The sequence below is a fragment of the Belonocnema kinseyi genome, chromosome 4, assembly GCF_010883055.1.
Source record: "Belonocnema kinseyi isolate 2016_QV_RU_SX_M_011 chromosome 4, B_treatae_v1, whole genome shotgun sequence".
In the NCBI taxonomy this organism is placed as follows: Eukaryota; Metazoa; Arthropoda; class Insecta; order Hymenoptera; family Cynipidae; genus Belonocnema; species Belonocnema kinseyi.
The window spans coordinates 40,164,598-40,176,811 of NC_046660.1; the positions used below are offsets into that span (position 1 = coordinate 40,164,598).

The 12,214-nt window shown below is 31.0% G+C and overlaps 1 protein-coding gene across 1 annotated transcript in view; it reads left to right on the forward strand.

The window, feature by feature from the left end:
• The window catches only part of LOC117170859, a 54,391-nt gene that overhangs the window by 786 nt on the left and 41,391 nt on the right, over nucleotides 1-12,214 (forward strand). The window contains 4 exon segments of the mRNA XM_033357901.1: nucleotides 32-140; nucleotides 143-189; nucleotides 724-876; nucleotides 968-2,191. Of these exon segments, the coding sequence (XP_033213792.1) occupies nucleotides 32-140; nucleotides 143-189; nucleotides 724-876; nucleotides 968-2,191 (1,533 nt within the window).

The following is a 12,214-nucleotide window of genomic DNA, read 5'->3' on the forward strand; positions in this document are numbered from 1 at the left end:
GGACAGATGTTGATTTGCATATTTTTTCCAGGTAATGCTACTTGAAGCGGGAGGAGAGGAACCAGTTGCAGCTGAAATTCCTGGCTTTTTTGTCGAACTTTTGAAAACAGAAATTGACTGGAATTATACAACTCAAGAAGAGGAAAAGCATGTTTAATAAACAAAGGCTGCAGACTGCCTCGTGGAAGAGTATAATATTATTTTTAAAATTAAATTTTTTCTGAAAAAAGATCTCCTTCGCTTCGTTGGGAATCGAACCACAGAACTTCAGAGAGCCGATCGGTTGCTTATCCCTTTAGCTACTAGAGAGATCGAAAGAAAAATCCTTTTCCAGAAATACACGCATTATTTGGCAGGTGTTTCCAATCAAAATTTTCAAGGAATCTGTATTCATCAGATAATTACATCAAATCTTAAAGTTTTCAGACTAGATGGCGTTATGAATTAGAAATGTTTAAAATTAAATTAAAAGCACCCGACCGGATATGAGAAGTTCTATTGTTCAATTCCCAGAGGAGGAAACGAAAAGATCTATTATCAGAAAAAACTTAGTTTAAAAAATGTTTAATTCATAACGCCATCTAATCTTAAAAAACGTTAGGAATTCATGTTATTCTCTAATGATAATACACATTCTTTGGTAATTTTATTTTGCATTTAATCACTTATATTTTATAAGTGATGAAAAGGATTCGTAATATAAAGTTTTAACTTAATTTTTAGGTAATGGGTGGTACAAGTACACTAAATGGCATGATTTACATGAGAGGTAATAAAAATGATTACAATAACTGGGCTATAATGGGAAATCCTGGATGGAGCTATGATGAAATTTTACCTTATTTTAGGAAATCAGAGGATAACGAAGACCCAGACGTAATTATAAATTGAGTAACACAAATTTCTCAATAATCGAGAAGTTATTTTCATATGGGATAAAACATTGTAGAGTTCTAATTTTATCCAGATCGTTAGGCAGAACCCGATATATCATGGAACTGAAGGGTATCTCACAGTTTCAAAGTTTCCTTTGCTTTCTGCATCAGGAGAAAAAATACGAGAAGCTTTCAACGAACTCGGATATCCAACCAGAGATGTAAATGCCGAAAGTCAATTAGGAATAACAAATACCCAAGTAACTATAGACAATGGAGTTCGAAAAACTACCAATGCAGCCTTTATTCGTCCAATTAGAGGAACAAGGCCCAACTTGATTGTTAGAAATAAAATCTACGTAACTAAAATTTTGATAGATCCGTTCGCGAAAAAAGCTTATGGTGTTGAATATAAATACAGACACACTGGCATTACTGGGATACTTATGGCAAAGAAAGAGGTAATTGTGTCCGCAGGTGTTATAAACTCACCAAAGTTACTGATGGTTTCAGGTGTGGGACCAGCTGACGAACTTCAAAAGCTTGGAATCAACGTCTATCAAAACTTATCAGTCGGTCATAATCTTCACGATCATTATATGACTATCGGTGTCTCGGGAATAATAAAAAATGTTTCATCAGATGATCTTGACAAATGTAAAGAAGAAGTAGAAAACTTTAGTTATTATGCAATAACACAGCAAGGAAGTTTCTCCGCAAGCAGCTCAGTAATTCTTTCTGCTTATGCTCGCACAGATTATGAAATAAATAAAAAAGTCCCAGATATACAACTGCTTGTGATTATGTTAAATGAAAGCGAATTTTCTATTTCTACAATATTACTGGCTCCGAAAAGTAGAGGATTAATTAAACTAAATGCTACTCATCCAATTTGGGGGTCACCTTTTATACATCCTGGATTTATGACTGCCGAACCAGATCTCAAACGTATGATCCAGGGTAATCGAATTGGTCTCAGTATATTCAATACCACGAATATGAAAAAATATCAATTCAAACTTAATGATGACTCTGTGCCTCCTTGCGATAAATTTCAATTTAACTCAGATGAATACTGGACCTGTGTTGTGAGACAATTGGGTTATGCATGTCATCACCTTGTTGAAACATGCAAAATGGGTCCCGAAGGAGATTCGGAAGCTGTTGTTGATCCAAGATTGCGAGTTAATGGAATTAAAGGATTGAGAGTTATTGATGCGTCTATCATGCCGGTTGTTATCAGAGGAAATACGAATGCACCAACTATTATGATTGCTGAAAAAGGTAGTGACATGATTAAAGAGGATTGGTTAGAATGAATAAAGACAATGAAATCATGATATGACCCTCAATTTAATATCTAGTGATTGCTATAGAAGAAACAAGTCCTGGAAGAGTACACAATTTGTTTATTCATTTTGTTACTAATATATCATTTTAAAAACGTTGGTATCGCATTTCTTTTTTGCTTTGCTAAACGTGTACCGAGCAAAAAAAAATACACACAATAGCGAACGCAGCAACAACATTGACACATATAGATTGCTGATATATAATCTGGTCCTACTATTTTATTTGGGTTTTGGTAAAGGAATATAATAAATCATTGTAGAAAAAATCGTTATACAACCTTGTAGTTGCTGTCGAATCTCTTATTCAGATTTTTAGAATTCGCTATTTATAAGATGCTTTAATGAAAAAAATTACATCATCAGTATGCTTTTCTTAATTATAGGACAGTTCACACCATGGTAAGTTTCGCTTTTAATATTGAAAATAGGTTTTAGTATTACTGATTGTAGGACTTACGACGATGAATAATACACCGATGTAGAACTTATGATTATGAGTATTTACGGACCCTGATTAAGCCCAAGGAAACTGCTCAATTTTATCATAAATGACCGGTAAGTTACTAGAAATTAGCATAAAATACTACGCATAAATTAATCTATAATCTTGTAACTGTAACGATAGGTTCATTAAGGATACTTCTACACTTGCTTATAGAATTTATACCGGGAGTCGTATGCTGAAAACTATAAAACGCACCTTCGAATACAATCTATACTTCCCAGATGTAGGTTTTTTTAGCCTAAAATACAAAATTTAGTCAAATATAGTCTGGTTGTTCCAACCAAATATTTGACCGGATCAACGATATATTCCTATAATCAAAATATTTGCTTGACAAAATTATTCTATGGTTGAATCAACAAAAATGGTATTGATTCAATCAATTAAAGAAATTTAATAAGGACACCCGTGTATTTCGAGTGAGTAACAACGTTTGATAAAGTTAAGTAGGCAGACAAAGGCATTTTTTTTCTAAGTTCCTAATTTCTACAATATCCGGATGTACTCTGATATATTCTTTCAATATTCTAGGTATAGGTTTTCCTTCTAAAGAAATCTTATTTTTTCTTTCTGTCTATGATTACAACAATTTTTTAGCTGAATACATAATTATTTTTAAATTCTAATCACTTATGATTGAGAAAGTATGAGAATTATCCGAAATTTGAAATCATAGTTTTTCAACAAATCTCCACGCTTCGAGAACCCCTGAATCCGAAAAAAAGGTTTTCACGATGGCGTCTGTCTGACTGTCCGCCCGTCCAGCCGTCCGTCCGTAAACACGATTACTCTCGAAAACAGAAACGGATTAAATCTATCTTTGGCACACTTTTTTTAACTCCTAAAAGAAAGGAAAAGTTCGTTAACTAGCCATTTTTAATAAAAATTGAAAAAGTAAGCCCATTTGCAACATTTTTGAGACAACTTTTTTTCTTAATTTGACGCGCTCGGACTTCGCTCTCCCAGTACGCTGTGCCTTGCGGAAACGCGGAAAAATTTCCGAAAATTGCCAACTTCGGAAATTAAAAACCAGAAATTTTCATTGTACCAAAATCAATGACTTTTTAAACTAAACTCGCGAAAACTCGGCTTCTGTTCGACGAAATGATCTCGTTTTTTCTCCAAATAGAAAAACTCATTCTGATGCTAATTATGTTTTGAAAGTAGATTTCTTTTTCATATTAGAAACATAAAAATTATTGCAAATCATTACTGTCAGGAATCGGTTCCTCAAACTTTGACTGACAAAAGTCTGCAGGCAAGTTTCGCGGACAAACGACTTCCAGTGGTAAAGTTGTTCATTGATGTTTAATGAAAACGTTCATCAAATTTGAGCTAAATCGTTTATTACATAGAAACAATATATAAACAATTAAAGTGAGAAAATTGGCCATTCCAGCTTAGTGAATTTGTATCTCAAGAAAAAATATAGAAAAAGACTTATCATCAGCTGGAAGTATCGAAAGTCAACATTTCTCTTCACAATGAGCTACAGAATACGAATAAAGTATTATTTTCAACAAGTCCTCACAATAAATCTATTTTATAGGGTCCTGAAGAAACTTCATAACTGAACAAATGAGTTTTGTCATTTTTGGATGCTAATTACGATTTTTTTAGGCTTTTCCAATGCAAATATTTGGTAATATATGAAATAATACTTAATACTTATAATAAGATGTTTAGAAAGATTGTTTAAACAATTTCTCATTGTTTCCAGAAATTTTCTCTTAGAATAGAGATAGAAAGTTACGGGTTGTTCAAAACTTTTCAAGTTTTTGTCCAATTTTCAATTAGACTTAGGTGATACTTAATGATTGTTAACAAAAAGAATTGTTTCAACAATTTATTAGTATTGTCAATGATATTCAATTTTATTAATGATAGAAAGTTGCTGTTTTATCTGAAACTTTTAATTGTTTTTCCAGTTTACTATTTGAGTGAGGTGGTTAATGAATTAATGTAATAATTAATATCAATTAAACAAAAACATTTCTATAATTAATTTATTATTGTTTATAACTGTCTTCTCTTATGTAAGTGAATAAATGTGCTGGTTTCTTCTTAAATGTTTAAATGCCCCCTGTTCTTTTTAATTAAATAAAATTTCTTTTTAGATTTATTTGTTCATTTGATTTTAAGGTTATATAAATTATCTTCTTTTAGGTCAGTGGAAGAACATTGTAGTTTTTGAAATGTTCAATTCTGCTTTGCCTTTTTAGTAATGAAAAAGTAATGAATAAACCTAATAAAGAATCATATTTAAAACAGTATCTTTTTTTATGCGTATATTTTTTTTTTGAAATAAAATGGATATTTGAAATATATGCTTAAAATTTTCTACATGGATCCCAGAGATTATCCGAAGTAGAAGGGGAGGGGGCTAATAATAAAGTATGTGCAATTTCAAATGTTTCTATTATGCTTTTCAGAAAACCGCTTATTATAATGCAAAACAAATCTTTCACAATTCATTTACAAATCTAGTCCTCCCACCTACTCCTATATTATATTCCATTCTATACTGCCCTGCAAAAGTTTGGACTCACTTAGAAAAATCGTTTTTTTGTTGTTGTATTTACCCATGTGAAAAAATTTTGCATGGCTCAAGCATGGCAAGACACTTGGAAATATCTGGCTAAAGCATGGGTCACGGCTGAATGGCAGCATGGCTTAGGACGCGCCAACAACAAATGAATATTCTTACGAACATATAAGTGTCAGACAAAATGAGCTTGCATTAAAAATGAAAATCTTAGGTTTGCCAATAGCCGACACGTGTCTAAATGGTAAGTTCACTACCTGGATGCGCTATGTCGCACACTTGGTAGTTTAGCACGTATTCTACGAGAACTTCTAAAAAATTTTAATTTTGTGAATAATGTAAACAATTCGAATTGGTAGGGCGACCACCCAGGTAAACCAGTTCGCGTCCCAGGTAGCTTAGATCGTATTCTACGAGAAATTGTTCAAAATTAAGATAGTTCCAATAGCCAAAATTACTAGAAAATGTGAGTCGACCATCCGAGTGCACCAGGTCGAGCCCCAGGTAGTTAATTACGTATTCTACGAGAACTTTTTTTAATTTATATTTTTTGAATGATTCAAACAATTACAAATAGTGAGTCGGCGACCTGGGTGCACCAGGTCGCGCTTTAGGTAGCTTAGTACGTATTCCACGAAAACTTTTCAAATTTTAGATTGTTTCAACAGCCAAAATTACTATAAATTGTGAGTCGACCATCCGGGTGCAACAGGTTGAGCACCAGGTAGTTAATTACATATTCCACGAGAACTTTTTTTTAATTTATATTTTTTGAATGATTAAAACAATTCCAAATAGTGAACTTTTCAAATTTTTGGTTGCTTCAACAGCCAAAATTACTAGAAATTGTGAGTCGACCATTCGAGTGCAACAGGTCGAGCACCAGGTAGTTAATTACGTATTCTACGAGAAATTTTTTCAAATTTAGATTGTTCCAACAGCCAAAATCACTAGAAATTTTGAGTCGAACATCCGGGTGCACAAGGTCAAGCACTACGTCGTTTAATACGAATTCAACGTTAACTTTTTCAAAATTTATATGTCGTGAATAATGAAAACAGAAAACAGTTTCAAATGGTAATTCGACGACCCGGGTGCACCAGGTCGCGCCCCAGGTTCTTAGCACGTATTTAACGAGAACTCTTTCAAAATTTAGATTGTTCCAACAGCCAAAATTACTAAAAATTGCGAGTCGACGATCCGGGTACATTGGATCGAGTACCATGTAGAATAGTACGTATTCTAGGAGAACTTAAAAAATTTTAAGTTTGTGAATAATGAAAACCAATTCAAATGGTTAATCGATGACCCGGGTGCATCAGGTTGCGGCCCAGGTCGACTCTAATTTTTATTACTTTTGGCTGTTGGAAACATCTAAATTTTAAAATTTCTCCCAGGCTACGTGCTAAACTACCTGATGCGCGACCTGGTGCACCCGGGTCGTCACATCAGCATTTGTTTTCGAAATTCTGTTTAAAATAAGCCTAGGGTGAAGCCAATTTGTCTAGTTTTCAAGTAGATAATACAAAAATAGTGTAAATTTCAATGTTTCCTTAAATCTTCAATAACTTCTGAAATAGTAGACGTTTTTCAATGTTCTTGGGCTCATTTTGAATATTTTTTATCAACGTATCACAACAGCTTAGGAGTAGAAATCATAAAAAAAATTTTTTTGAATGGCAAGAACTTGAAGTCGTAATAAAAAAGTTGGATAAATTTGAAAACATCTTATCTGTAGGCAAATCAAAATAAAAGTTAAATGAATATACTTTTTGAGGAAATTACATAGAAAATCCATTATTATATGTTTCATATATTTTACAAAAATATTTTTGTTACTAGAAATGATATTTTAATTTTTCCAACTTTTTCGTTACAAATTCAGATTCTTGCAATTCAAAAAGAAACTTTTCATGATTCATGCTCATAAGCTGTTGTGACACGGTGAAAAAAGAAGCTTCAAAATGAGCCCAAGAACATTGAGAAATGTTTACTATTTCGGAAGTTATTGAAAATTGAAGAAAACATTGAAATTTACACTATTTTTTCAATATTTACTTAAAAACTAGACAAATTGGCTTCACCCTGGGCTTATTTTAAACAAAATTTCAAAAACAATTACTCTTTTAAAGACAAATTTTTTTTAGCTCCGGTATAATTAAAGCGATAAATACAACAAACAAAAAAACGATTTTTCTAAGTGAGTTCAAACTTTTGCCGGACAGTGTATGTTTCTATCTCTTGTGTAAGATAGCTTTTTTGTTTGCATTAATTTTTTCATTGAGTAGAAAAATGCAAAGAAATGTATTTAAAACATTACAAATACTATTTCAAAAAAGATTATTTTTGAGGTTTTCTTATTATTTTTTAGAACTACAACGTCAAATTAAAACTGAATATTTATGAAAAAAGCTTATTTCTAGCATTACTCTATGAAAAGATAGTTATAAACAATAAGTGATTATCTGAATAAGAATGTTTTTTAACTTGCATTAAATATTACATTACTTAGTAAAAAGTGGACAAAAATGTAAGAGTTCAGAAAAAACCGCAACTTTCTAGAATTATTGAATTTTAATATTATTGAAAATAATAATAAATTGATTAAACAACTATTTTTGTTAACAATTATTCAGTATAACCTAAGCTTAATTAAAAATTGAACAAAAATTTGAAAAATTTTGAAAAAACCGCAACTTTCTATCTCTGTTTTGAGAGAAAATTTCTGAAAATACTTCTAGCTGATGGTAAGTCATTTTCTGTATTTTTTCTTCAGAAAAAAGTTCACAAAGCTGAAATGGCCAATTTTTTCACATTATTTCTTTATATATTGTCAACCAGTGACAAAAAATTATAAATCTCAAACTATAATTCTCTTGAAAATTTAATGCTGAACATTTCTGAAAAAAGAACTTATAAATTAGTTTAAAATTACTACCTGTTAGCGATTATGAACAGTCAATTCCTATTCTGGACGACTGTGGTTGCCACGAGAACGTCGGTCTACTCGGGGCGAGTGCACGCCCGACAATAAAAAATCGCTTACATCTCTTAAAAAAAACGATTTAGCTCAAATTTGGTGAACATTTTCCTTAAACATCAAGGAACAACCTTACCACTGGAAGTTGTCTGTCTGCGAAACTTGCCTACAGACTTTTGTCAGTCAAAGTTTGAGGAAACGATTCCTGACATTAATGATTTGCAATAATTTGTATGTTTTATATATAAAAAGGAAATCTACTTTTAAAACCTAATTGGCATCAGAAGGGGTTTTTCTAATCGAAGAAAAAAAATAGATCATTTCATCGAAAAGAAGCCGAGATTTCGCGAGTTTAGTTTAAAAAGTCATTAATTTTGGTACAATGAAAATTTCCGGTTTCTAATTTTTAGCAAAAAAACTATCAATTTAATGAAAATAAAAAGTAATTTAAAGAAACAACACGCTCAATTAATCTCTTCAATAATTGATTAAAACTTAAATTTCAAATAAATGCTCAAACTGTTTTTTTTTCAATTTTCAAAACAAAGTAAAAGAATTAATGTAGGCCCATCCATCTGCACTAAAATACGATAAGTGTAGAACAAATGCTTTCGGCGAAAACAAGCTTAAGCATCTTTATTTTTAGTTCACACAATCCTTAAATCATTTCTTGTTCCCGAAGGTGAAAAAAGTATTTTATTTTTTTCGAAATTTGTTGAGGACGTTTCGAAGAATTACAATTATGGCTAATTAGTCGCAGTTGTACTGACAAGGAGAAAATCTGAATTGTTTTTTGAAGCTAATCATGATTTCCCTGATTAAAAGTACTCACTAGACTTTAACTTATCTTAAGCAGTAATGCAAGACATTGAGTAATTTTTCTCCAAATTAGTAAAACAGCGTAAGGTGTCAACACCTGTTGAAAGCTAGTGATGGAAATATATGCATCAAACATAGGAACATAGGAACAACAAACAACGATTTTAAGGCTTAACCTACTTTTTATTAATTTCCAGAAATAATAAATACGGTGTCACTCAGTATTCTTCGTCATTCATTTTTTGAAATTCTAATTTTAACAAGGCGAGATTTGTTATCTCAACCACGTGAAGGCTCAAAAGATAAGAGTTAAGTTCAGAATTTACTTTTTTACTTACGTAATATGCGTCTTGACATGAATCGTAGGTTTCGACGTCTTTAATATGGCTAGCTATCTTCTTCTATGATAACAATGATTACACTGCGATATACGCAGCTTAACTTAAAGTTAACTGATTTTGCATGCAAAGTTTTTTTAATATAAATATGTCTAAGTTTTAAAGTGCATTTTTTATTGTATTGCAAAAAGTAATTAAAATTGAATGATTTTTATATAGAATAAACAAATGTTAAACGATACTGCTATGCCCGTTTTGATAAGAACTATAAGGTAAAGGTAACAGTTTCGGCGCTAGCGACTGATAAACGGAAGAAGGAAGGAAGTAGCAAAATAAAGACTTTTAAAGTGGTTATTACTAGAAAAATATCTATTCTGGAAAAATTGAGAAAATTGCCTAATCATTAACAAAGATTAGCTTTTACAAACTTTAGAATGATCCTTTTGTCTGGGCAGATATATATCCGAAGTGGAAAACCATTCTTCTTTAAGTAATAAAAATTTGGCTCAAATAGTGTAAACTTTTTACAAAATATATATATTGATGTCCGGCTCTGTCTCGAAGATTAGGCATATTGATGTAAAAAATTTCGACTTCAGAATGTCTTGATTAGGGACAATTTAAGTAGAAAACTAGTCACAGAATTTTCACTCGGGGCTTGATGGTCAGGCGGTCTGGCAACAAATACATGGGACCACTGACTATAAAACAGTCCCTGAGATACAATACATTTGCATGCGTTAAAGTTGAGCACTCAAACCCCTTTGCAAATACATAATTTAAAATTAGTAAAAATAATTAAATTTCGGCTTTTTTAGATTTAAATTAAAACTGGTTCAAAGAAAACCTTATGTTTTAACCAAATGTTATTTTTCATAAAGATATGCGCCAAATATTCAATTGCGGTAGATCATAATTATTTAAAAATAAATCTTATATAGTGTGCAATCATTTAGCCAAGAATAGTAGTGAGTATATGAAAAACGAATTGCTTACTAAAAATGACTTTTTTAATGGATTTTCGAAATGCTTGGCAGATAGCACATCAACTGACAAGGGTGATCCGAAAAATATTAAGTTTTTTTTCATAAAGAATAACATAATTTCATCGATTTTCGTTTTAGAAAGTGCAAATTCGTAAAAAATATAGAAAATGAGTTCTGCTAATTTTTCTGAAATTCGCGAAGCAATTTATTTAAAATTTATTTTTTATGATAATATATGATTTATGATGATATATGATAATATATGATTATGTTATATATGATTGTTATGAGCAAAGAACATACCGTCTTTTGAAACCCATTTTTAGCAAAAATGTAGAAATACCTTTGAAAATAGTCCATTCTAAAGTAAAAAATGAGAGTGAAATATGAGATTGAGATTATGGCAAAAATAATCTCGTATTTAATAAAACCTATTTCGTAAAGTTTTTATTCTCTTTCGAATAATCGAATGAATAAATTTCAACGTGCGACCTGTCATTTTGTAGATATTCGGGAAAAGAATATTTTTTTGCAATGTGTTTTTCTGGGAGGTGAATAAGTTTATTGCAAAAAAGAACAACTTTTTTTATATCTTTAACGACTGCTTGCACACAGTATCGGTTCTAAGATATCAAATATGGAAAAAAATAAAATACATATATTATTGTTGCATTTTTAATACATAAAAGATTTTTCTCATACACACAGAATAAAAAAAAATGTTAATCCTTATAAATACTTATTTGTAGGTCATACAAGTTTTAAGAAATGGGCAATCGATGCAATTCAAAGGCGCGCACAAATACATTCAATATTGTCTTGTTGTAGTTGAAACATTAACAAACTTTTTCTCATGTAAATAGAGTAAATTTTCTTTTTACAGTAATTAAAAAACCATTTTCAAATTGGCAATCAAGCTATATAAAAAGGCCGAAAACGCGTGCCGGCATTATTGAAAATGCCAAAATGCATTTCGTCTCTTTTCAAATTTTAAAACAATGATAAAAATTCTGTATAACTTTTTCGCCTGGAATAAAGTTATGGAATCGAAAATTCCGGGTGCCCCGTTTTATTGCTTACTGAGCCACCCCACTTTGCCTTGCGATGGAAGAAAGCAACATTTATTTTTTATCGTAATTCTACACGTCACAGCCGTAAATTTGAGCCATCGCAGAAAAAAACTAGAATGAAAGCAAACCTTCCAGCATCGTGAACTAACAACCAAACATGCTCATTTTTCATATATTTCAACCATAGTTTAAAAAAATTAAGATATAAAATAGTAAATCTTTAGGTAATTGAAAATTTATGTTTTAAGAGCTTAAATTTGAATAGTCCTTTTCCCTTTACTTACCTAATACCTTCTCTTCTTCGCGACAACATCCCATTCATAAAAAATTGTAGTTGTAAAATATTTTTCCACTTTCTAATAGTGCAATTCAAATTTTCTTCAGATTGATAAGTTTTTACTGCACTTCGACTATTCAAATCATTGCTATACAAAAATATCACGATATGAAACTTTCTAATCAATATTGACATAAAAGGTTCAGATTTGTTATTTCCGTTAAAATATAATTAGAATCTGCATTACTAATTTATCGCCTCAGATACAGTAATCTTTTTAAAAATGTTGAATCGTAAAAAAGTATCAAAAACGGGACAAAGCATAATTTTAAGAATTTGTTTTAAAATTTTCAACATCGACTGAATTCTTTTTAATCATGTAATTTCTACTTTCTAAGAAGTTTACGTCAAAGACAACATTCAAATAATTCGAGAAATCAATTCTCAATAAGAAATTTCATCTTTTT